The 26,767-nt window shown below is 43.3% G+C and overlaps 1 protein-coding gene across 1 annotated transcript in view; it reads right to left on the reverse strand.

Moving 5' to 3' along the window:
- The window catches only part of CPZ (carboxypeptidase Z), a 35,169-nt gene extending 8,445 nt beyond the window's left edge, over nucleotides 1-26,724 (reverse strand). The window contains exons 1-7 of the mRNA XM_010000274.1: nucleotides 26,465-26,724; nucleotides 13,210-13,233; nucleotides 11,590-11,964; nucleotides 10,650-10,862; nucleotides 8,442-8,638; nucleotides 7,329-7,490; nucleotides 2,031-2,189 (exon numbers count right to left, since the gene is read on the reverse strand). Of these exons, the coding sequence (XP_009998576.1) occupies nucleotides 2,031-2,189; nucleotides 7,329-7,490; nucleotides 8,442-8,638; nucleotides 10,650-10,862; nucleotides 11,590-11,964; nucleotides 13,210-13,233; nucleotides 26,465-26,552 (1,218 nt within the window). The 5' untranslated portion in view covers nucleotides 26,553-26,724. The remainder of the gene's footprint in view (nucleotides 1-2,030; nucleotides 2,190-7,328; nucleotides 7,491-8,441; nucleotides 8,639-10,649; nucleotides 10,863-11,589; nucleotides 11,965-13,209; nucleotides 13,234-26,464) is intronic.
- Nucleotides 26,725-26,767: the final 43 nt, after the last annotated feature.

Below are 26,767 nucleotides of genomic sequence, written 5' to 3' on the forward strand. Positions count from 1 at the left end.
TTTTGGTGAACACCTTTCTCTGCACCCTTGAACACTGGCACCAATCCAGCTTCTTGTGAAACATAAAGCAACAAGAGCTTGTGAAGAACATCTGTCTCCACAAAAACAAAAACAAAAAAGGAAAGTTCTGGATTTGGTGAGCTGAACCAGATACAAGAATGTGAGTATAAGGACGTTGTCCAGCTTTGAGACTCCCTGGTCCCAGCAGGTACCAGCAGCCCAGGCTGTGATGCAGGCTAAAGAGGCTTGAAATCCACAGTGTCTTGGATCCACACCCAGATCCATGCACCCAGATGCATGTTCAAATGGGGCAACTTTGTTTGAATGTACTTTGCAGAATATGACTTTTAATTTCTGGCCATTATCTGCACCACAGCATTTCACCCTGGAACGCAGCCAAGGGTGGAAACTTGCCTTGTTTGCCCTTGCACAGCAAATTGGACAGGTCAGTGGTCAGAACAAGGGTTATGGCTAGTGTATGGCAGCTAAAAGAACCTGCTGTATTTCAGGATGCATGTACCTTGCAGCAGCAGCTGCAGATGACAGTACTTTAATGCAGATCACTTCACAGGTACAGGTTTTATAACTTTCTGGGCAAAATGCAAAGTGATACTGATAGTGTTGTTAAGGTTCCTATGCTGACTCATCTGAAAAATTGGTTTTAATTCAGGACATCCCTAGCCCTCCTCTCTATGATTGGAGCCATCTTCCAAGGCTTTGCAGCCACTGAGTATGCAGCAGCCCCTGGTGTGAGGTCCTGCGTCATACACTGTCACACACCAGGGATGCCATCAGGGCTTGCCCAGCTGTGCACTGCACTGGGATGGAGCACTTTGTGTGACTGCATCGCTTTGCTCAGGACTCACGTGCTTTCCCTAACTGGGGATGATGGAGGGACTGCTGTGCTTCCATCCCACTGGTGAACTGCTGGATAAGGTACACATGGCCATATTCCTCCATCACCTACATGTTAATCAGGATATTCCCAGCCAGGTGATGGGATATAGGTGCACAAATTTACACTTCTCCCCAAGTCCTCACCAAGAGTTTCTGTAGCTTTCATTACCACGCACCAGACATTTCTTGCATGGCTTTTTACTGTGCAGTGCCTTGTCTGTTTCACTGCTAAATCATCATCACACGGGTATAGTCAGTAGATGTTATATAGCTCAAAAAAACAGATTTATATAGAAAATATTTAATAGTCATAAATATTTAAATATTTAATAGGTGCTTGTGAGAGCTGTCACTTTAGAAGAAATCAGCCCAGAGACATGCTCAAAGATAATGGCTGCTTCAAGTCAAAGATCAACTTCTGAATATTTTCAACTGCTGTACATTATATAATGAACCACTTTTTCTTAAGAGACCAGGGACAATTTTAACATACACCAGAGGGCTGAAAAACTAGTTGTTCTCCTGGTGGGCATGTCAGCAATGAATACTAGATTGAGGAAACCAAAGGGAAATAGGAAAGATGGCAAAAAATTTCACAGAAGATTTACAGTGAGTCCCAAATGTGGAATTTTCCAGGGACAGAGAATGAAAAACCATTCCCGTTCATCTGATTTGAAATAAACGTAACAAGGCTGCCACCATATGGTGGGTTTTTTTGGCCTACAGATTTCAACAGAATAATTCTGCTGGTCAAGCTTGTCCCTTTTCTTCTGGAAATAAGTGGTAAAAATATCATAGCCTTCACTCTTTAAATAGGAAAAGCCTGGCTTTTCCTAACTTTGGCCTTATTAAATCAGATCTAGCCTCACAAAACATGGCTAAATCTTTACAGATTAAGCTGATTGTGTGTCGGTGAACCTATTTTTTAAAGCATATGAAATGTGTATAAATCATATTACAAATATGTGTATGTACATGCATTATATTTAAACATGAGATTACATATTTAATATATCCATGCATACATATACACACATATATACAATATAAAAAAAAATAATTTTGTTACTTGTTAAAAGACAAAATGTCCATAGGTCCATACTGATATGCTAATCCTGCAAAACCAATATTACCTTCTCATCAGGTGTGGGGGAGAACATTTTTTCTTCCATAGGATGCCTTGAATAGTCATAAGGATAGGTAACAACAAGTTCACCTCCATGGAGACTGGCAGAGAGCACAAATGGGATAGACCTCAACCACTTCATGACTGCTTTTGTCTCAGGGGCCACCTGAAATCCAAGAGAAAAAAAATTCTGTGAGCAGTCACGCAGCTCCAAAGGGGTTTGATGGAGTTCAGCAGAGAAAAGAGGGTGTCAGACAGGAGAACCATGAGGCTTTTGGACTCTTCCATCCCAAAGGTTAGTGGGGGAAGAGTATCACTTTGCTCCAGGGAAGAGATGAGACACACTGTTTACTGTGGAAAAATTGGGGGGGAAAAAAAAAAAAAAGTAAACAGAACCTTTGACAGAATAATAACTTTTAATTACAGTGACATTTTCAGCAGTTCAAAGTGATGATGGCAGTAGTTTAGACTTGAAAAATTGTGGTGTTGTAGCACTACTTGCAAACCAAACTCCTTACATAATTTAATTTCTGAATCAGCAGGATTGACTTTGGATGAAAACACTGGGATACAGGGATCAATTTGTAATCCTCAGCGCCTGTTGGAAACACATTATCTCATTTGCTATCTTTTGGCCCAGGTTCATCAGCAAATAAATGAAAACTAATGCATACAAAGCACAGCAACAACTGCAGTTTACCTGCAGTGAACTGCTGCAGGTAGGTCCCTAAATTTGTCTTTCTGACATTCCATGCTCAGCAACAGCTGCCAAGAGAGCGGCCACTGAACTCCCACAGATACTCAGGTACCCACCTACCCCCGGTATGCCGGAGGCTTCTGCACCCCCTTCTTCTGAGGAGCAATTTCAGGGACCTACCTGCTCACATTAGTTAATTCTTAGGGGTAACAGTGTCATCTGGTGGCCAGTCCCTGTAAGCCGAGACACAGGCCGGTGACCTTGGAGGAGGTGAGTCCTTTCCCTGCAGCTTGTAAAGTTACCAGGGAAAAAAGTAGGTGAAAGTAGAGGCTGCTAAACTGAACTCTGCCTCACACAAGTGCCGATATGCAAGTTTAAAAAACATAATCAAAATCTGCTATGACAGACTTAGTCCAGAGTCTATACAGGGCTGTTAAAATGGTGTATCACTCTTTGCTTTGATTCCATCAGCTGTTAGAAAATCATCCAGCCAGGATCTCAGAGTGGCTAATAACTAGTAATTGTGAATCAAGACAGAAATATGCAGGGAAAAAAACACAGAACAAACAAACACCAAACCAACCAACCTAGCCATCTATATATTAAGGTTACAATAATAGTCATTCCTTTTGTCTTTGGATCAGTCTCTATTCTGCTACTGGTAAATCACAGCTTTGGGGATGCAGTAGGTAGCAAAAATTTAGGTGTGGAGCAGAGAAAAACACTATGAAGCCAAAGTACACCATGGTTGTAATGCAGGTCCCAACAATGAGGCAGAAAGCAAAGGGTCTCAAGGAAAAGTCATGCCTAAATAGAGCTTTACCAGGAACGATTTAAGAAGGTAAAATCATAGAATTGTTTTCGTTGGAAAAGACCTTTAAGATCATCAATTCCAACTGTTAACCCAGCACAGCCAAGTCCACCATTAAACCATGTCCAAAAGCAACATGTCCACGTGTCTTTTTACCTAACTCCTGAGATGCAGACTCAACTGCTTCCCTGGACAGCCTGTTCCAGTGCTTGACAACCTTTTTGGTAAAGAAACTTTTCCTAATATACAAGCTAAACCACTACTGGCACAACTTGAGGCCATTTGATACTGCTCCATTGCTTATAACCTGGGAGAAGAGACCAACACCCACCTCACTACAACCTTCTTTCAGGTAGTTGTGGAGAGTGATAAGGCCTCACAGCCTCCTTTTCTCCAAGCTCAGCAACCCCTCAGATGCTCCTCAAAAGGCTTGATCTCCAAACCTTTCATCAGCTTTGTTGCCCTTCTCTGGACATGCTCCGGCACCTTGATGTCTTTCTTGTAGCGAGGGGCCCAAAACTGAACACAGAACCTGCAATGCAGCCTCACCAGTGCAGAGTACAGGGCAATGATCAATTCCAAACTCCTGCTGGCCACACTATTCCTGACACGGGGCAGGACACTGTTGGCCTTCCTAGACACTTGGGCACACTGCTCGCTCATACTCAGCTGGCTGTCAACCAGCACCCTCAGATCCTTTTCCATGGGGCAGCTTTCTAGCCAAGCCTGCATACCCCAAACCCTGCAGCACCAGCAATCCCTAGGAAGATGCTACCCCAAAATCTAAGCAGCTCCCTGCCCTGTCTGCAGGTCCCCCGGGTCCTACTGCCCAGCCAGACACCAGAATGAGCCCTGCTTTCAGGCAGCAGTCTCAGTCTTCAATAAGAAGATTTTTAAGTTGCTTTTGCAGTTCAGTGGGCAAGGGTAAAATGTATGGTTTTATTTAGAGTGCTCCTAAATTAAAGTGCCTCCCCTCAGTCAGACAACCTGCTCACTAGATACCTTAAGCCACAAGACACTGCTACATCACAGAGCCAAAGTCTTATTGAAGTGAATGTTCTGGAAAATCAGGAGTTTCAATGTCACTACTTTTATCCTAATAGCATTTCAGTGACATCATTTACAGTGATTAAGGCTTTGAAATGTGCACATCCTGGTTCAGCTCCACTGGATAATATTGAGTGTTATCTGTGTCACTCTGGCCTTTGACTATTCATAGAGTTTTCCTTTAATGTGGGTTTTGTGGCTTTTGATTTATTATTTTTTTTAATCAAAGCTCTTGCTTTTTAGTCACAGGAGATCAATTTTTAAGTATCCATCTCTCAAGAACAATTTGGGACACAATTAGAAAACAGCTCAATTGTTTCTGAATCAGTACAGGGAATGGCCACTACCATTTTAAAACCTGAATCTCATTTCTGTTGATTATACTGCAATTAGTCACTGTCTCCATGGCTTTCAAAGGGTTTTTTTTTTCCCTTTTAGAAGCAATCAGACTCATTTTTCTAAAGGCTATGCCAACCTCCACTGGCACAGACTTCCAAATTCTGTTTGAACCAAGCCAATTTAATTGACTTCATTTCAGATTAAGCCTGAAGTCTCTCAGTCTGAGCCCTCAGAACACTTATTACAATAATTTGTAATATTAGGAGGAAAAAACACACTGTACAGCAAGGGTCATGGCGAGGCAGGAGCTCTCCTTGAATTTATGGGATTGGCTGGGAGCTCACTTTCCATTTTCTGATCTTTATACAGTGCCCTGCAATACTCAGATAATTACTTTAATAAGGCAGGTAATAAACACTAATAAGTAAATGAAAGCTGAGAGGCTGGTGTTGAAACATCCAATCTAATGCTTTTACATGCACAAAGCCAACAACTGTAAGAGTCACGAGTTCATCTGTCTGACAAAATTGAAGCTCATTATGGGAGAGCTGATTTGGCTTTCCTGTGATACCACAGGCAGAGGAGAGGGACTCGAGGCTGTGAGAATGCTTACTGCCAGGTTTCTGAACCATGTGAAACTGCAGTCATCAAGGAGATTTTTGTGGTGCCATCTAGGTCACAGGCAAATTCTTCTTCTCATTTGTGCTGCAAAGAATATATATTTGGAGGTACTTTGGCTGTTGTTTAGGTCAGGACCCACTTCAGGGTCAGGAGAACATTTAGAGGTTCCCTGAGGTTGGGTGCCAGGAAGAATGAAACATTGCACCATCACTTTATTTCAATCCCTTTTCAAAAACAAGAGAAGATTTGCAGGAGAAGGGATGTATTTATACCCTAGGGTCTGCACTCACTGGGGTAGATCAGACAGAGGGTGGTTGTGTGCCAAGGATTCTTGGTCTCTTGCCTATGGTGACAGACACCCCAATGTGACTGATGCTGTATCTGGGGCAGAACTGGTCACATCAATGGGGGAACTGTGGGGGAAAAGGTTAGGCTGCCTCTATCCAGCCCTCTATAAACTGCTATGATGTTGCACAGCATCTAAGAAAGTTAAATATATGGTTGTAAAAATGACTTCTATGAGTGACTGCCTACCACTGTCATCTCAAAGGCCATTAGAAACACCAGGGCAGAAGCACGACTTGGAGGAGGGAGTAGGAATGTTAGAATTTAAAAATCCAGAGAGTTATGGGGAAACAGTGGGGAACAAGCTCACAGCTCATACTGGCTACTGGCCAGAGGAGCCAAAGCCATGTTTATCCTTCCTCAATGTTGCTTTGTCCTTCAACCCTGCAACTCTGGACACAGAGAGAAAGTGGGCATATATGGCTGGAGGGAGCCTGGCATCTTCATACGCACATTCCCCTGGGAAAGTGAGATGCTTTTATCCAGCTTTCACTACTGTGAAATGGGACACTGAAAGACTGGGGCAGCATTAGAGATGCCTTTGGGGTTTAGACCTGGCCTCATATGAGCTCATCTGCAGCAGAGTAGAATACTGAAGTATGGTCCTTTAAACCTTCTGCTAATAAAAGAGCTGCTGAAAAAATCCTGTTCCTCACCTATCTGAGGCTTTGTAAAGTAGTTTAAAATCAGAAGTAAAGAGGAGCTTCAAATAGCAGAATGACTGATTTGGCTTCCTGTGTTGTTCTTTTAAGAGGAACTAAGTTCCCATGTAAATTGCCAGTATCAGGGGCTGCCAGACTTCCAGGGACACAGGTAGGATGGGGCTTTGCATTCCTAGACATCACATTGCTTGAAGGTTAGTGATGATGAGTGCAAGGCCCTCCAGTATTGCCTCCATCCTGCTCCTTGGGACTGGAGGCAGCAGCCTCGCTCCCTTCCAGCATCACTGCTGCCTGAGAGGCTGTTTCCAATGCTCCAGCTGGCTACTGTAATTTATAAACATATTTTTTGTGGAAAGCTGGTGACACACAACTTCACACAAAAGTTTTCTATGTTTTCCAAGGCAAAAAACCACTGTTGCGTCAAACCTCTGCAGAACTTAGTGCAATGAGAGCCAAGTCCATAAAGCCTTTTAACATCCTACTGCAGTTTTAATCATTAACGATGAATCATTACACACTTGTGACCCCTGCTAGAAGTATTTTTTTTTTAATCTGAAATAGAAAAATCCAAATTATCCACACATTTTCCCAGTGATATGTGACACCTGCCTCTTCGGCCAGACCTGCACCAGGATTTTTCATGCTAGTTCTGAGTCTATCAAATTTATTCCTACTTTATTCCTACTTGATTACCATAGAATAATTTCAGATCAAACAAGATCAGGTTCTTAATTCTGGAGCTGAAATGTAGTATATGTGATTTATAAAATCTGCAATTCATACCTTACCCCACCAGTAGGACTGTGGAATGGGGATGTGGTCAAGGCGGGCTCCAGGAATCCCAGCTCTTCTGTAAGCCTCAGATGTCAAATCGGGGAAATTTCTGTTCAGGTCCAGGTTCTGAGCTGTCTGTCGTCCAATGACCCATCCATTGTAACCAGCTCCCTAATTTGTAAAACAGAAGACAATCTCAGAATAACCACCTGACTCAAAATATCACTGTGGAAATAATTCAAAATGTCATGCCAATCAAGGGGAAGTTTTAAAAGAAGTACACTGAAAAAGTATATACTGTTAAAAAAACACACTTGTTAATAATTTTTTATCCCTGTGGTTACTAAGACACTAACCAGCATGCAGGGAGCATTTCACTCACCAGTGATGTGACTCATGAGAGGAACACAGCAGTTTCTTGCTCCGCACAGAGCAGCATGCAGAGTGGGTTAGCAAAAGGAGAAAAAGAAAATACAGCTGATGCTCCAACGCAAGAATGCAAAAACCTCAGACTCATACAATAGACAGAGCTCAGCATGTGAGCAACACAGAAGAAAAAGGTCCTGTATTCATGCTAATAAAAATGGTGCCAGTGATAAAAGTGAGGTGAAAAGAATGCCAGGTAACACATAACAGAACTTTTGCTTTCACAAGCATCCTTTAGACACCAGCTGGTATCTGAAAGCTGCCATCCATTATTAAAGTATCATAGGACAGAAAATATTAACCTTTTATTATACCTGCTCTTCTACAAGAGGAAGAATAGTTATTCCACAGTACTAAATTACATTTCTGTATCAAATAATATAACAGTCATTAAAGTGAGTCAGTGGCCATTTTGTTCTAGAACTGACAAAAGAGAGTGTTAAATGTGTGAAAAAGTAACAGTGATTCCCACGTCATCGCATGCAGGCAGCAAAAATGATAATAATTGCTCTGATTTCCTCTTAGCTCTGTTCACATCATCTTTGGAAAGCAACCTACTACCAAGCCAGCCTGGGATTCTGGCTGCCCATTATTAATGCTCCCTCCCACTTGACACTCCCCTCCAAGTTTGTCCTTTCTCATGGAAGATATTAGAAACAAGAAGCACTGAACAATTCCTTATAAAAAGTTTTTTACCTCTTCTGCAGCCAGTTCATACCCATCAGGGTTGAGTGAAGGTAGGAGATGAATTCTGGTGTTATTAATCAAGGTCTGGATGCGAGGATTCCCAAGAAGATACTCGGAACACAGATACTGTGCAAGGTATATTAGCAGTTCTTTCCCCACAACTTCATTTCCATGCATATTGCCAATGTACTTAAATTCTGGCTTGACTGTGGGATATGAAGTAATAAGATGCTTCAATATGATTATACCCGGACAGCTTCCAAAAGCAGAGTGACCCAAATAGCTTACTGATGAGTTAGAAAGTTTTATTTACAGGAATTTAATGCATACATTCCTGTAAACAGCATACCAGTTCCAGGTGAATTTCTCTCCATTACGAGTCAGTTCAGTGACAAATTAAACGGTGTGAAATAAATTAAGTCCATACTTTCAGGATCCCAAACTATAAGAGGCAGTTGCTGCTCTGAGCTTTTGCTGGACTCATCATTAGTTGTGAACAAAGAATGCTGCATACAGAAATGTCAGGCCATGGCTGGGAAGGAACAAAATACTCCCCTGGCACTTTCACTTACCTTGAGCAGCTTCAATGCCTTATATTGTCACAGATCCTAGAATGACCTGCAGATGTGTAATATATTACCCCTCTGTTTGGAAGATAAATTAAGTCGTGCATAAAAAGTGGCTTTTAGGCTAAATAGCCTTCAAATAAAATTGTTAGAAACACATAACTTCACAATTCCCCAGAGTTATTCTCTCAGTTTCCATCCTTCCTTAGAGATGAATACAAAGTAGAAAATAGATTCGCTTTGGAGACACCCTTTCTTGTCTATCCTTTCATCTTTGTCTTTGATCCCAGCCAGCCCTGAGCACTAGACACTGAAGGAGGACTGGCACAGACCTATTATGCCAGCTTGCTCAGGCTGGCAAAATCTCCGGCTGTAGAGCTATTTTCACCCTCTTTTGTGATGTTCTGAGCAGCATGAAGCAACAGATTTAGAAGGAAATGCTAGGTAATGTGTTAAATTACCGTATTTCATCATGCCGTATTACTATTTTAATTTAAAAGCCTAACTCATAGGCCATGTGACTTCCTGACAAATGGAGAATTAGCTTTAAAATGACACATGCAACTTATTTTCTTTACACAAGACAGGAAGGATGAATGGCTAGGAAACCTAGTAATCTAGTAATGTAGATCTTCACTATAGTAAAGAAGTCTATCTGGATCTTGATGAAGTTTAAAGGCACCTCAAAATATCTCTACAAGTCTATAGAGATATTTTGCAAGACAGCTTGGCTGAGAGTAAACAAAGCTACAACCAGAGTTTATTGTCTTCTCTGACGAGGAGTAACTTGAGGCTCCTGATGTGCAGCAATGGCCATAGCCACTAGATGTAGTTACATACAATATTGGAGCTGGGAGCTGATAACTGAAAAATTATACTTATTACTCCCCAGTAAATTGTTCTGTATTTTGAAGAATCTAGAACCTAAAAAAATCTGGCCCTTGTCATCTCAGTGATGAATCTGCGAAACAGGGAACATCACTCTTCTCCTTTGCAGTAAAGTTCTGAGGACTCATATCCTAAATGTACTCAGATGCTGTGATGTCACAACATAAATTCCTGGTATTGTTCACCTGTTACACTGGCAGGTATTGTACTGACTTGAATCTCTGGTCAGGAGGATTTTTTTATGTGCTGCATTGCCCTTTTCTGATGTCAATGTCCTTCTGTTTCTGAGGTCTTCTCACAAGGTGTACATATTTTAGGATGTGAAGGACCATGTTCAGACTGGGCACAGGCATTTTTTGGGGGAAGTGTGTAGGGTTTGACAGTACAGTGATAAATCAGAGGAGACTGAGGAAGTGACAGATGATGGAGAGGGCAGGTCAGTAAATTATCCAAACATCTTTCTACTCTGGGCACAAATAAATAATAGCCATAACACTGCAACCAGATACATGGTCAGGCATGTAGGAACACGGAACGTCAAAGATGGTCATAAACTGAGGTAATAAAATTAGGAAATTACAACCAGACTGTAATTCCTGCAGTGAATCATCAGCTATCGCTATCATTCAGGAACACAAAGGAGGAGAAATGCTTTTGAATTAGTGCTTTTTACAGTGTAAGTGATATCCCATTAACCTGCTTTCATTCAGATGGATAATCTGGTGTTCCCTCAAGCAACCTGATCAACACTGATGTAACTCACGCAGTTCATGGTGTCCAGGCTTGGTTGAAAACTCAATCACAAAAAGATCCTTCCCATCAAAACTGCGACCTATGCTGTAAGTTGTTGCAATATGGGAGCACTTCGAGGCAGTCTTCTTCAGTGTGCTCACCATTTGGGAGTACGAATGGTGTTTGAACTGAATAAAAGTTGCTGGCAAGTCCGAAGGTAAATCTTCCTCAACATCTACTTGTCCTGCAAAGGCAAATTGTAACACAGTGTTTAAAACGATGGTGCTCAGAGGACTGTCTGAATGCCTGTACTTTCCCACAAAATAACTTTTTCAGTAGTAGAATTATAGAAAATACAGCTGCAATGACAACCTTAAATCTATGTAGTACATCCTACACTGTTTATTGTAGTATCGTTTCTTTGCAAAAGATGCATACGCACACTGAGAGATAATTTCAGTAATAATTTGGCCTTTAGCATACTTAGCACATTTTAATCACGAAATGTATAGAATTTTCTCTGAGCCTGGTGAATCAAATTCATTTTTTTATGAAATTCATCTGTCTTCAGCTATCTGGATCTGCTTCATCAAAACAAAAATCTGTCACAATCACTAATGAGATTATTTTAATGAGCTGTTAGCTTGTCAGTCATGAATTTACAAGTGCATTAAAGTTTCAGTTTTAAAATGAAATGTTTTAAATATACAGACCACTATCACACATAGCAGGCTTATCTAAATGTACATTGGCAGCCCAAACACCTAGAGAAACAGATGCTTCTTGAGCACAGTTCAATTAAGTGTTTAAAATAGGTGGAACAAAATGAATCACAGATGTCTATGCCTAGAAAGACAACAAGCTGAGGTGACAAGCGGAGAAGTTTTGTGCCATAGACTTGTCAAGCTGAGTGAGATGAGACCCTTTCCATGCAGAGGGCTAAGATGTGTCAGCAGAGCTTCCTTCCTTACCTCGCAGCTTTGCCAGTGGGTCGAAACATCCCTCTTCTTCCCCCGCGAAAAAGCGGTCACAGTCTAAGAAGTAGGGCCAAGCCATGTCTATTGCATCAAAAGCAGGGAGGCAATTTTTTTTCAGGTTTTCACAGACGTGCCTGCAGGGCTTTCTAACTTTGTCCTTTTCACACTGTGGGGCCAGCACTGAGCAGCCCAGGAGCCTCAGATCGGGATTACATTCCCCCTGGAGCAAGTTGTGCAGCACACTGATGAGAATGTACTCAGAGCTGTACTCGATCACTTCCCGAGACTTCTGATCCAGAAAATTAGGATACATCATCTGAGTATAGGTAACATCAGTACAAGAACTTAAGGCAATGTCCACACATTTTGCTGTGAAAGGGAGATGAACACATGAAATATGACTTGCTCCATCAACATGCTGATAGTTTAAAGACAGCCTGAAACAGTAACTCGTTCAACAAACTTTGTTGTTGTTCACAGATAGACTGGTGGCAGTTTGAAATACTGTCAAATGGATTTGGTGTCTTAAACCACTCATAGAAAAATGATAGAAAATATACTTGGTCTGGAGATTGGCTGCAAACAGCTTAATGCAAGAAGATGTCGTTCAGAAGTCAATTGTTATCTGACAATTTGATGGGGCATCAGGGGCTATCTGACTGATAAGCATGGATCCTAAGTTAAGATTTCTTTTGCTAATCAATACCTGAACAGCAATGAAAGAGGAAATTCCTGGCCAGAAAACACTGGAGTGCCCAGCTCACAAGGGAATTCATGTAACAAATAGCTTGGAAACCATCAAAGTTAATAAAGCTTGGCTTCCAAAGGAAAGGCTGTCTCATACTCAATTAAATCTTACCTGATTTAAATTAAGAATACTGTCAGAGCTTATTAAATACCAGAGAATCCATAAGAGAGAAAAATACCCTGTTGAGGTGTGAATTTCCTTGTGTCTAGTGTGGGAAAATCTCAGATTCCTGAATAAAGTGTGTTTGCAATATCACTCTTTGCCCTGTCCTTGCCTTTTGGTACGGAATCACTGGTGAGGTGTGAGATCACATAGGTGTGTTTTTTTTCCTGAATGGGGAAGGTATCAGTAAGATATCTCTCTTCTTTGCTTGGCCACACAAAATCCGCAAGACTTTAGTATCTCTGAAACTGCAGCCCTTTTGTGAAGTTTGATTTAAATTGCCCAAAGTGTTAAAAAGTTGTGATGGGACTTGATTCATAGGCAAGCAGACACAGAAATGTGCTTATTCATATATATTCATAAGCATAATACACGTTAAGAAACCAGGTATAGTGGTGTTAGGAAGGATAAATGTTGGTAATATCTATCTTCAACCTACTCAGATGTGAAAAGGAAGTAATCAAGAGATGTCTCATCACAAAATTACTGACTATTACAGTTGGAGCTTGCTTCTCTTGCTAATGTCTCTGGCTGGTAACAAATACCACTGTCACAGCAGCAAAATTCTAACTTGAATGAAAGAAATAATTTCTCTAGTAACAAGACCTGCTATAGTACCAACATTAGAAAACTTGTCAGGAAATAATAAAGAAATACTTAAGGTTTTGAGATTCTCCAGTACAGCCAGCAAAGGCACATCATACCTTTCTGTCCAGTTTGGCATTGACCTGCAAATAAAGAAAAAAAAAAAAAAAAAAAAAGCAATATGGACAGATATCCACAGTGTCTCATGTTAGGAGTTGTCCTATCTAGTGGGCTCTACGCCCTGATGTCTGGCCATACCAGGGACAAACACGTATTCCCCACAGGCACATATCACATCAAAGTACAAAGACAAAACACAACACAGGCAAACACAGCCAGCACCAAAATGTCATCCTGCTTCCCTTTCTGGCTAATCAGGATGAAAGACCTTTGATAGAAAAGAAGTACAGGTGGAGCCCTCCAGTAGTTCTGCTTAGACACATTGGAACCCCAGTAGGTAGGCTTAGTTTACCCCGTATCTGAGCACTGGATCCACTAATGTCCGAGATGTCTCATGTGCTGACACATATGCTGGTCTCTCTGGTAGCCAGGCCAGACCTGGGGTCTCACTGATAGCCAAGTCCCAGACACTGTGGGCTTCCCAATAGCTTGCTTAAACCTCCTGGTTCCTCCACTATTAAACTCTGAGACCCTCTGCTCTCTTCAGTATCTAGCCCAGGATCACAGCTGCTCAAATACCCAGTTCCCAAATCTTTTCTTCTGTCCACTGATAGTCCAGCTTGATGTGTCTTAGCAACTGCACATGCTGACATGCACACACAAGGCACATGCACTCTGGTCCCTCCATCTGCAACCCAGACACATAAAGTCCTCTGATTCATGGTCTCACACCAGTTGCTGGCATATGGAGCCCCATACAGTCCCATCCAAACACACACAAAAAAAGAGAGACTCTCACCCAGGCAAAGAGCTGGAAACAAAGTTTAATAAGACAGGACAGACTGCAGGGATCAGGGGAAGGGGATGGCCAGACAAGTGCACTAATCAGTCACTCTTCATTCAGCTTTAAAAAAGGAAGACTTGACAATGTATCTGAAGTGTGGTTGTGTAAGAAATCAAGACTATGTTTGAAAAAGATGTTGAGCTGCTCAGCCTTGACAACTTGATGATATTTCTAAGTATGCTTAAAAACTGTAAGTTAGGTGCCTAGCAAATTTCACTAATGAAAATGTAAGTCTTTAATAGTCTGGCTTAGTCTTAAAGTTCATGTGAGTACTTCTCTGTATGGCAAGATGCCTTATGGATCTTCTCCTAACAAATCTATTGGTCCCACATAATACTGTGCATATTATTCTCGTATTCTTGTATTCATCTTATCTCTAACAACTGCATTTTATAATCCTTTTAATAACATCTCAAAACTAATTATTTCCCTCCTCAACTACTCTCATGGGAAAGCTCTTCCAAAAACTCATTCCTCTAATGGCTAGAAATTACCTTTTAATTTCCTTCCTACAAGTATTTTGGCCAGCTTATGTGTTGTTGTGCCAGCTTTGTCCTGCAGTTTAATTAGCTGTCTGCACTCCCTGGTGTATGCCTTTATTCTGTTTGCAGAGAGTAATCATATCGCCTTAGTTTTCTGTTTACTAGGTCAAATAAACCAAGCTCTCTTGATTTTGAAGGAATGTGGTTTGATGACCCAGCAGAGGCCTCTTTTGCTCCTGTAGTTAATGATTCTCTATTGCCTTTCTCCAAGACTGGCAGCTAAATAAAAATATTGTTGCTCTCAACAGTGCTTCATAGGAGCTTAACTGTTAGGTGAAAGCTTTTTAAACACCAATGGGGCTGTTTTCCTTGTGATTTATTTGGGCTCTAGCTATGTTGCTGTTTCTTCTAACTCTTACTGGGGGGGACAGACATCTAGCATCACTCAGTAATTGAACATTTGTCCTCATAAGACCAAATCCATTATGTTTTCTTTTTTTTTTTTTTCCCACTAAGGAAAATTTAAACTTCTACTTCCAGCACATTTGTTTAAATGTAATTTTCTGCACACATGTTGCTAATGAATTGATCATTCTTTAACCAAAATAAAATAACAATAATGAGAACAAAATTAACCTTGGGATTTGATCTTGGAGAGAGACATTTAATTTTATATTAATCTGGTTCTATATTATGAATTGTCATTGATCCACATTACCTCATAAAATAAATGAGGGATCAGAACTAGCAGAAACAGCTCATCTCCAACACCAGCACATCCTGGTAACCAGCAAGCTGGAGCAAAATACATCTATACAAACTCCTTTCCTCACTTGGTACCTTCTGCTAATAGCAATAAACCACACCTGGTTCATCAACAATGCCTTCCACCACGGGATTTGTGTGTTTCCCTTAATGAGGCACAATCCCCTCAGTGACATAGTTATTAAGGTCAAAGCATTTCTAAAAAAGCTTCATCTCAGTCAGATAGTGCATGTAGTTTTACATATGGGGATAATCAAAGAAGTTTTGTACAATGTTAGCAGAGAAAGCAAAGGGAGTGATTGTTTTTAGTAAGAGCTCCAACAATTAATCCTCTAGATAAAACTGGATGTCACTTCCTCCCTGAATCTGGATAGTCTTATATCCCAATGCCAACACACTCACAACTTGTGAGGCCTTGGACAAAAGTCTGGAGCCAGCTAAATGTTCCATACAGAGGGGAAAACTTGATATGGATGGGACTGGCTTGAGTTCAGCCACGTCCCAGCAAGCAGAATGACACTAACTCTGGTCATCACTGGTTCATTAGCAATGAATCTCCTTCATGGATGGTTAAGAAATATTTGTCACTTCTTTTCTCCTCAGCATGAAATTACTGCATTGTAGCTATTATTTCAGGCTAGAGGGCCATGTGTGTTGAGAGCAGTTCTTCATGTGTTCATTTGGGGAAAAGAAATGCTCATGTTTCCTTAAAGGTAAGAGTGATTTTCCACTTTTGCTTGCTCCATGGCCAAGAAACAAATATGCTTTTTGTTTGTCTCTCTGACATGCACTGAGCAGATAACAAAACTGAGGCACACACCACCTTCCAGACTGCTATTGCCATGCAGGAGTGCTATAGCCATCAGTCAGTTTGATACGTGGCACAAAACTGTTCCCAATGGTGTCTCAGTATTCTGCTTATTCAGCTGGAGCAGAAAGGTATCCTGGCAACATGCTGGAACAAGCAGAGGAAACTGAAGGGAAAATATGGCAGGCAGGGTCTGGGCACGGTGCTGCTGCTTCCCCCTGCTCTGAGCAGCAACAACTTTTGCTGCATTTAGCAGACACATCTTTCTGCCCATTTGGCCAGAAGAGATGTTGGGACGCAATGGACAGCTGATGGAAGAGACCTATAAAACTCTGAAAGTTATATGCTGCAGCTGGGTTCACAAGAGGACTGAATTGCTTTGTGAGCAGGAGTAGGTGGTAACACAGGAGAGGTAAGGACAGCTCTGGTTTCAGACTGTATGCTACTTGGCTTTTACATTTTGTTATTTTACCATATCTTCAGGGAGAGGCAATCTATTAAGCAACATGGCTATTACTCATTAGCAAAGATGCTGGCTGAAGAAGACAGATTTATTTTTTAGATAAGGAACCTGAATCCATAAAAAACTTTCATATAGCAATTGAAGTTGTTAATGGCTTTATGTGATAAGCAGAGGTGATTCATCAAAGGATGAAGCTTTTCAACTACTTTTGGTCCAGGATGTCCCTCACAAGCTCAGAGCTACCAAAACTCCTTCATTGACTAGCAGCTAAACTGACTCCTTCGTCCTGGGTCTCCAACCTAGATCTAAGTCTAAACTTAGACCTAAGCCTCACATTTTTGCAGCATGCCATTCTGTTTTCTCCCTGTCGCTCTGTTAGAGGTTTCTATTGAGCTGCTTCTGCTGCCTCAGAGGCCAGTTCTGCCCAAACTGTAGCACCTCTCCCCACCACAACCCCCTGCAAGCTGCCACATGAGCCATACATCAGCCAGGGCTCTGTCACACTAACACCCAGGAGCGAGGCAGCTTTAGCTTTCAGGTTATCAGGACTTAATATACATAAAAGCAAGAGAGAAAAGGTCTGGTTCATACTAGATCTTGCTTTACAGTGAGTCTTAAATGTGTGCTGATGTGGTGCTTGGACTTCTCCTATGGTTCCTAAAGCCAATGCTTGCATATGTTTTGGAGGTCACGGCTCTGCAAGGGCCAAAGATAATTCTCCAGTGTGTGTACTTACATAAATAAGTGTGGATGCACGTAGCTGGGCCAGAGCAGGAACCTCTCCAAGGCCAGCTCCGGAGCTGCAGCTGCACACCCTGCTCCTGCAGCCCTGCACCCCAGGGCTGAGACCCTGAGCACCAAAATGAGCAGCAAATCCCTGTCCCCACCCCTCACAACTCATGTTGTGGAAGCTCCAGCAATGCAAGCCAGTTCAGCCACTCCCTTCCTCTTTTTTTCATAAGAGGAATGATGGGCAATGATACCCAGATTTTCACAGGACTCCCAGTTAACTTGGCAGGCTTCAAGTGCTGCTTCTTGTGTGCTTGAAAGAGGCTAAACCTCATCTTTTCTTGAGCAGAGGCTTCCCTAGGCTCAGAGGAAGAGAGTGCTGCATCCTCTCATAGTCCCATCTGCCGACAGGTTGGTACAGAGCGGCCCTTTTCTTCCTGACCCAGAACAGCCTTTTCAATTTTTTATGTTTATTTTTGTACTGCAGCTATGCCATCAGAGCTACAAAAGCCCTTTCAGTAGCACAGCTTCTATTTAAGATTCTGGATAAAATAACTTATTGAAGAGCAGAAAAGCCATTTCAAGCTTTCTGAGCCCACTTTATAATATACACTTCTGGTTTTAATTTGTAAAGGCAAGCTTGAAAAGCTACAATGCAGCACATACATATTTTACTGCCAAGCTTACATTTTTTTCCCCTTGATGATTCAGCACTGAAAGAAGCAAGCTGCTGTGATTAACCCTAACCCAGACAATAGAGCTCAACAGCTACTTCCAGTGCCATGGCTTGGCTGGGTGCCTGTTGGAGAGCAAAGCCAACAAGAGACTTGTGCACTTGAGGATATGGACTAAGACCAAGGTCCATTCTTAAATCCAAAATATCTAAATCATTCAGTGAGGCTTACACAATCACAATGTTATGACTGACCTATCAAACAAGATTAGATACTTTATCTTGTACAGACCAGAACACTCTCCACCAGCTTTCTGGGTTTCATGAAATACTGCTGTAAGCTGACAGACATATGTATTCATGTTAGTCTGTTTATAGTCAAAACCTCTGTTTTTCCAAACAAAGCATTTCAGGTTCTGATCATCTTGGTATTACTCTCCTTCTGTTTCTAGATGATTCAGTCAGTCTTTGCAATGATAACCTGCCTTGTAAGTCTAAAGAGATAAAACTTATTATCAGTGATAATACACAAACACTTCTGGGTGGTACCATTTTGCACCAGCACATGCTAAAGCACAGCCTGCCTTCTGAGCCAGCTCCTACTGCACGAAGCCTAGAGCAGGACAAGATCCACCACAGAATATTATAATGGATAAGAATTGCCAGGAGGAGGATTCAGAAAGAGTGGAGAGAATATAGGGAACTAGTGGCAGAGGAAAGAGGCAGTTGAGTAGCCTGGCTAGGGAGAAAATGGTCAAACAGAAAGTCCAGGAGAGAAGGCAGCTACATGTCAAAGGCATACATGGAGGGGCAGAAGTGAAGAAGATCCCTAGTTACAGAGAAGGAATTCCAGGAAAACTGGAAGAGAAAGGAGTGATTGCAAAAATCAGCCCACATGGCTAACTAATTTTTCTGCACTTACCAAAGCTTTTATAAGTAGAGGACTGAATTCCTGTTACTAATCTTCCACTCCAGCAGCTGCTGCAATTGCCCCAGGAGAGAGATGTGTTTGCAGACAGGCAGCAGCAGTACACAAGGGCCCAATGCACAGGCCCTGATTAAACCTGATGCTCCCACATGAAGAAGCCTGAAAGCACCTGAAAGAGATTAATCCCTGATCTGCCTTCGCTTTGCAGAGCAAGATCACAGCAGGAAGATGCAAGCCAGTGTTCCTTATTAATCACCTTGCTTTCTAAGCCACCTGCTGCCTGGCCTTCAGTTAAATACCCATTTATATTGAATTATCAAACACACTGAAGGTGTTCCTACAGCAATGACCCTGCAGTTAGCTCTTCTCAAATTGTTTCGTTCACAGGACCAGTCTGGAGACCTGTGAGAAGATGCTGAAGCTTTTCCATGGGTGATGGCAATCCATACAACCTGCAGACCACAACTCAAAATCTGTGCAGATGCACAGCGAGACCTGCCACTCAGCGGGTACAAATGCAGCTCAAACAGGGCTGCTGTTGTAGGAGCCTTAAAGAAGTGAGAAAGAGTATTGCTGTCTGCCTGTCTGTCCTCTCTGTTGGCCTCTGTGCCTCTAGTGACAGGATCCCCAGTGCCACCCCAGCTCTGTCTCTGGCCAGTAAGTGCTGCTTCAAGGAGTCCTCCCAGCTGAAAATCCTGAAAGGAAGTATAATCCCCCCCCAAAAAAAGCCAAACACCCCTTTTTTGGCCTCGTTGGAGACGTTTATCCAGTTGTGAAGGGAAAAACTGCCAAAGAAAACACAAGGAAACCACACCAGCAACAAGGACAGCAAAACGGCCCAGGAGTTGCCAAACTGAATGAAGACTTGCTGGACTCCACATGTAGCTGGACTGCTGCTGGACATGCATTCTCTGTGCATCAAGATGATCTGGAGACATATAAAGACCATCTTTTTGTGTCTGGCCAACAATGGAAGGAGAAATCAGCCCAAACCTGGGAAATGCTGGCATTATAATAACAAATGGAGCAAGTCAGGATGTCAACTTTCATCTAAAGGATCAAATTTTTGTCAGGGTGACTAGAGAAGAGTGAAACTACTTAGAAGGCTAGTAATATGGAGCTGTGTTGGTTCTTTGGCTTTAGTTTGTGACCAAATATTCTCCATAGCTCGATTCCCACTGCCTAAGGGTACAGAACTCTCTAAGTGTTTTAGCCAACAGCTTACTGCTGTCAGAAGCTTACCTTTGAGCCAGTTCAACTCTGTTAAATGCCACTGGACAGAGAATCATGCCTGGAAAAATTGAGGGCTTTATCTTTGGTGCTACAACCCTTCAAAAAATTTTACCAAATCATCATGCCATCCTCTTTAAACAAAGTTCTTAGCATGACAGTTTTTTCATTAGAGTAGATGTGTGAGAATGAGTGTAATTTAACAATACATCTGGTTCTTCAATAGATAGTTGAGTTTAAGACAAATGTGGCATTTTTAATGTTACAGAAGATTTACAGTTAATTCACAAGTGGTGCCCCCAAGAGTTTGGTATTGGGGCCAGTTCTTTTTAATATTTTTATCAATGATTTGCATGAGGGGATGGAGTGCACCCTCAGCAAGTTTGCAGGTGACACTAAATGGAGTGGGAGTGCTGATCTGCTTGAGGGTAGGGAGGCTCTGCAGAGACATCTGCACAGATTAGGTGGAAGGGGTAAGGTCAACGGGATGAGGTTTAACGAGACCAAGTGCTGGGTCCAGCTCTTTGGTCCCAATAAACCTAAGCAACACTACAGGCTTGGGGAAGAGTGTCTGGAAAGCCGCCTGGTGGAAAAGGATCTGGAAGTGCTGGTGGATGGCTGAACATGAGTCAGCAGTGTGCCCAGGTGGCCAAGAAGGCCAATGGCATCCTGGCCTGCATCAAAATAGTGTGTCCAGCAGGAGTAGGGAAGTGATCATGCCCCTGTACTCAACCCTGGTGAGGCCACAGCTTCAGCAATGTGTTCAGTTCTGGGCTCCACAGTATAAGAAAGACATTGAGGTCCTGCAGCATGTGCAGAGAAGGGCAACGAGTCTGGTGAGGGGTTTGGAGGGCATGTCATATGAGGAGAGGCTGAGGGAACTGGAGTTGTTTAGTCTGAAGAAGAGATGGCTCAGGGGAGATGTTGCTGCTCTCTACAACTACCTGAAAGGAGGTTGTAGAGAGGCCAGTGTTGGTCTCTTCTCCCAGGTAACTAGTGAGAGGACAAGAGGAAATGGGTTTAAGTTGTGCCAGGGGAGGTTTAGACTGAATATTAGGAAATATTTCTTTACTGAAAGAGTGGTGAGGGGTTGGAATGGGCTGCCCAGGGTGGTGGAGGAGTCGCCATCCCTGGAGGTGTTCAAGAAGAGTTTAGATGTGGCACTTCAGGACATAGTTTAGTGGTTGTGGTAGCTGGATTATAGTTGGACTCAATGATCTTGAAGGTCTCTTCCAACCTTAATGATTCTATGATTTTATTAATTCAACAGCCTTGACTAAAACCTTAATAACACTGGAATTTTAAATCCGTGTTTTAATCTCATATTGTCTCCTAGAGAGAGGTGTCATGTTATAACCCTGTAAAAATGAAATGGTGTCAATTAGATCAATGAAGATAAAAGAGGATAAACAAAGGGACTGAAATTTCAGTATTATTTCTGCAATGGGCAGACCTACCCTAAGTCCTTAAACTCCATTGTCCAACTGGAAGGGTGACTCTGTCCAAACAAGATTTAGCAGTCATAAAAAATGTGGGTCATAAAAGTCTGGTAAATAGATCAGGATGTGGCCCACCAGCCTCAAACACCATGTTCATATGACTTCTGTATGGCACCTGTGACATTTATCCAACATTTGGTCCACACTTAGGAAGAGGATGGCTCTCACATGGCCTGGGTAGCCCAAAGGGGACCACAGTAGCTCTCAGCCAGCACCCCCAAACAGCCACTAATTGACTGTAAAAGTGAAAGGCAACAGCTAGAAATGTTAAAGGGGATCAATCTTAGTGTTACTAAGTCTGAAAAGCCTACCTGTGACTTAGGGCAATAAGGTTTTTTTTGAAGATTTGACTTCTACATATTTACACACCCTCACTTTAAAAACGTCTGAACAAGTATTCTGAAGAAAACTTTGCCTTCAGGTTAAAATAGTACATGAACGATTTAAGCAGTAAAAGGACAAACCTCTGTATTCTATTTTCAATATAAACTTATTTTCTCCACAGAAGTGGCTGTTTCTGATCCCATTTCCCATGTTTAATGTAGCTGAAGATCAGTGTTGTTGAAATAATAATTGTGTTGAAACTGCAGAGTCAGTGATGGGAATCCAGAGCAGCTCATATGACTCAGTGATGAAAACTGAGTTTGCAAGAGCTGGAATTTATCATCTTGTGAGTGTGCATGATGTAGATGCTAGTTCTAAATGATTTTGTTTTGCCAAGACTTGGACAAATCCATCTTGGGTGCAGGAGGTGAGATTCCTACAGCTTGGGTTTTCCCACATGTGGCAGCACAGTGCTGAAGCCCCACTGCCTGTGCCAGCTGTGGCAGGGCAAGGGACCCAGCCACCACCACCACTGGCTCTGGGGCAGAGGGGTAGACCTCAACCCACTGCCAGCTCACCCAGTGCAGTCACACACAAGAGCAGCAGTAGCTGGAGAGGCTCTGTCTCTCTGTGTGTGTGCCCAGACACGGGTGACACCAGGAAAAGAGCATTAGAACTGTGCACAATAAGTGAACTAATGGAGAGATCATGAAGTTTGTGGAAGGCACTGGCTTTTCATTTTCTCATTTGACAATAACCAACTGTGGAGGTGGGACTGCCAGAGGAGTGGGAAAGATACAGCATCTGTATGTGAAGCCAATTTTTCAATCGGTCTCTTTCCAAAAGAAAAGAAACTTTACTCAGTGCCACAAAAGCTGTGAAGGGGCCCTGAGGAAATTCCAGTAGCCCTGCTGCCCAGCATGTGGGATCTTCCCTCTCCCTCTCTCTTCCTTAATCCTTTCCACGTCCCCAGTGGTTAAACTCAGAAAATCTTGGGATGGGGAAATTTCTGGCCCAGGAGCAAAGCAAGCCAGGATGATGAGAAATGCCAAGGTGGATGGGAGAAAAGGAGGCCAACAGGTGACATATGTCACCCAGGACAGCCCTGGGAGCAACACTCCAGGCGTTCTCCCACCTCCTCAGCTTCAGAGCAAGCAGAAGCGACCCTGCCAGGCCGTGCCACCTTCCCCCAACACCTGGCAGCTGCTCGGGCAGGAAGCAGGGGCAGCAAAAGTCTCAAGCATCCCTTTGGCCTCTAAACGCAGTCCCAGAAGCCGTCTGTACAAGCCGAGGAGCCCACACGATGGCACCACAGACGGCGGAGCGGGTCCCCGCGCCAGCCGAGGAGGCTGCGCAGCCGCGCCCGCTGCCTCCGCAGCCCCGGGAGCTGGACCCGGGCGAGCGCTCGGGTGATGCCTCCCCGACCACTCTATAAGCCCTGGAAGTTCGCCCAGGGACTTGAGCACCGACACGCTTCTGTCCCAGAAGTTCCCAATGAAACACTCTCCGAGCACGAGGAAAGGTTTTACCGCTGTTATTTTGCAGTCTGTGCCTGGCCCCTGGATGTCACAGCTGGCCTCGGTTGCAAGGAAAGTCATCTGCTTCTACTATGTCAAGGCATGTGACTTCAGCCACTTCTGCTGTGTTTATCTTTTTGTTTTCAGTGATGACAAAGTGCTGCATTTAACTGATTATCACTGGAACACGCCAGCCAGCAACAGAAACATGCACACAACTCTGATAAAGCAGGAACTTGTGCTGTTAGTTCCCTCCACTCAAGGCTGGCCACCTTCCATAGAATCACAGCATGTCTTGGGTGTGAAGGGATCTCTAAAGGTCCTCTAGTCTAACCCCCCTACAATAGGCAGGGACATATCACACGAGAACAGATTGCTCAGAGCCCCGTAAAGCCTGACCTTGAATGTCTCATCTCCAGGGATAGGGCCCCAACCACCTCTCTGGGCAACCTGTTCCAGTGATCCACCACCCTCATATCGAAGAACTTTTTCCTAATGTCCTACCTAAATCTGTCCTTCTCAAGCCTGAAACCATTACCCCCTTGTCCTATTGTTACATGCCTTAGTGAACAGGTCTTCCCCAGCCTTCTTAAAAGCTCCTTTCAAGTATTAGAAGGTAGGTATAAAGTCCCCCCAGAATCTTCTCTTCTTCAAGCAGAACAACCCCAACTCCTTCAGCCTGTCTTCATAAGAGAAGTGCTCCAGTCCTCAGACCATTTTTGTTGCCCTCCTCTGGACACACTCCAACAGGGGAAACATGCTGTACTTTTCTCACCCAAGCTAGAGGCTAAGGGGCCAGTAAAACTCATCAGGGTTTGGAAGTGGTGCCTCACAATGGGGCACGTAGCATCTTATGACTGGGGGAGATGGTGGCTTACTGGCTCCTCAAGGGCACAGGAAACAGCTGGGGAGAATGGATCTGCCCTCTCTCAGTGCTGCAGTTCCCAGCTGCTGCTCAAAAAGCTCCCCACAGAGTGTGATGCCTGTGCTGCATTGTGGGACTGGATGACAGTAATAATTTCCTTATTTTTCTAAACAAAAGAGCAGAAAGTATTTTGTAAGGATCTTGGTATTGTTAACCATGTTTCATTTTGGTTTCTTATTAAAAGCAAAATGAGTCACAGCAGAGCAAATATTAGCGGGAAGTCCAGACAGTCTGCAGAAGCCAGCTCCAGCCTTCCTGGGAGCAATGGGTCCTGCTGTCCTATTCTCCTGCATCAGCAGCTCCAGACTGGTCTCCTGCAGGACACCACAGGTCTGGCCACTGAAATCTGCTGAGATCTGCACAAGGGATCCCAAAACAAGGAAGAAACTCCCACTGCTAGAGCTGAAGACAACCTGCTGCCCTGGATGTTGTGATGAGACCCTTGCAAGGTCTGTTTGTGAATGTGTGCAGCACTGCAGCTCCCTCGCTTTTCATGGGCCTGACAGAACCTTGTCTTTCCTTGAAAATAAGAAGAATCTGGCAGGTCTTTTAATGGCCAAGCTGCCACTTCGTTCCCTGGTCCAACACACCTCCAGTGTGAAGTGTGACCCTTCCTCACGTTACACACCACATACTGATATTGGCAGCTCACTTTTCCTACCTCTAGCCATCCCTCTAGGGCCATATTCAGCAGCCCAGTCCCACCACATGCAAGGTGTATTTCTATCACCTGTATTCCCTAAAGCTGCCCCCTAAAGAGAGCACAGTTGCTAACACACACGAAATACTCTGCCACATCAGAGTTACCCGTTGATGACCCCTGTGTTTGTCAGGATTAACACCCCATAGCAAAACTTGGGTCAGCTGGGACTGGAGCAGAATCATACCTCACAGAGAAAGGGCATGCTGCAAACCACACAGCCTCTTCCTGTAATTGGCTGTAAATAGTCTACAGCACTTGTCTTTGTGCAGCTTTATCCAAAAATAAAATCCCTTCAGGCTGTGGTAGACCTCACTTTGATGTTCATGGGAACAGCACTCTCAAATTATATGCAGTACACAGCACATGGACTGCACTGTGTAGCAGTTCAATGCCACTGACAGTCTACTGCTTATATTTAAGCACTGAAATGTAGCTGAAATTCCTTGGGTAACATTAAGGTCAGTTTCAGGTTAACTTATCCCTTCCTGTATTCCCATAAAATAAATATTTTTTCTGAATCATGTTGAGTTTGGACCCTCTGAAAATAGTTTTCCTGGAAAAGACCTTGTCACTACACTGGAATTCACCTCTTCACTCTCCCTATATAAAGTGAAATCTCAATGAAGCCCGCTTGATTACACCATATCTTTTTAAAAGATACTGTGAATTTTTTTTATTTTTTTTTAAATTAATCACATGGTTACTGATCCAAAAGCTTTGGATCCATGTAGCAGCATATTCCTATCTAAGCATTATTCTGATTCGTAACTCTGCTTTTCCAGCCAATCAACTCCTACAAATTCCATATTGCTTATAGCAAGCTAAAACACAGCCTACAGCTGTCAGATCCTAATAAATCTTATCATACTTTGGACTTGAAATAAGTGACCTAAAGCTAAATGTAAGGAGAACATTTTTTCTTAAGCAGAAAAGCACACAGGGTTGAAAGTTCATCTTCTTGCAATCTAACTACCATGTTCCTAGAAGCCAAGGCCAGAGATGGGGCCAGTCCTCTGCATTCCCCACTACAGTGGGGGCAATTCTACTGACTGGGAGCTCTGGAAACTGACAGACACATCTCCATGTGGCCTTAAAAGACAGTTATGAGGAAACTGTATGTTCCTTTACACCACAGGTTTGTTTATCCGTTGCAGAGCCACAGCACTACCTGCCACCTCATCCACGCTTCCCAAGGGTAACCCCAGCTCCATCACTGGCAGTTTGCAGGTTTCCAAAGAACTCATCCCCTCGTCTCCAGGAGTGACAGCTCCTACCGCCCTCACCTCGAAGCTGGGGCCTTTTTCCCTGCTCAACTCGAAGAGAAAGGAGAGAAGAAGGGGGGCTTTTAGGGTGGTTAGCCTTACCTAGGGTCTCCTGGCCGGTTTCACAGCGGGGCGCTGGCTCGGCGGCCCTAAGCAGCCCGCCGAGGAGGAGCAGGAGCCTCAGGACCATGCTGGAGCCCTCAGTGCAGGCAGCACAGTGATGTGGCACTCGCTGCCTGCTGGATCGGCTCCTCGCCGGGAGCCTCGGCGCGGCTCTGGCTCCCCGAGCTGCAGAGGAAATCAGTGCAGTGCAGGGGCATGCCCACGGCTCGCACTGTGTGCAGTCCAGGCGTCAGATTTCAGCGAGGATTTGAGCTTGGAAAGCAAAAAAGGCTTTGAGACAGA

The sequence above is a fragment of the Chaetura pelagica genome, unplaced genomic scaffold (genome assembly GCF_000747805.2).
Source record: "Chaetura pelagica isolate M959 unplaced genomic scaffold, ChaPel_1.0 scaffold116, whole genome shotgun sequence".
Lineage (NCBI taxonomy): Eukaryota > Metazoa > Chordata > Aves > Apodiformes > Apodidae > Chaetura > Chaetura pelagica.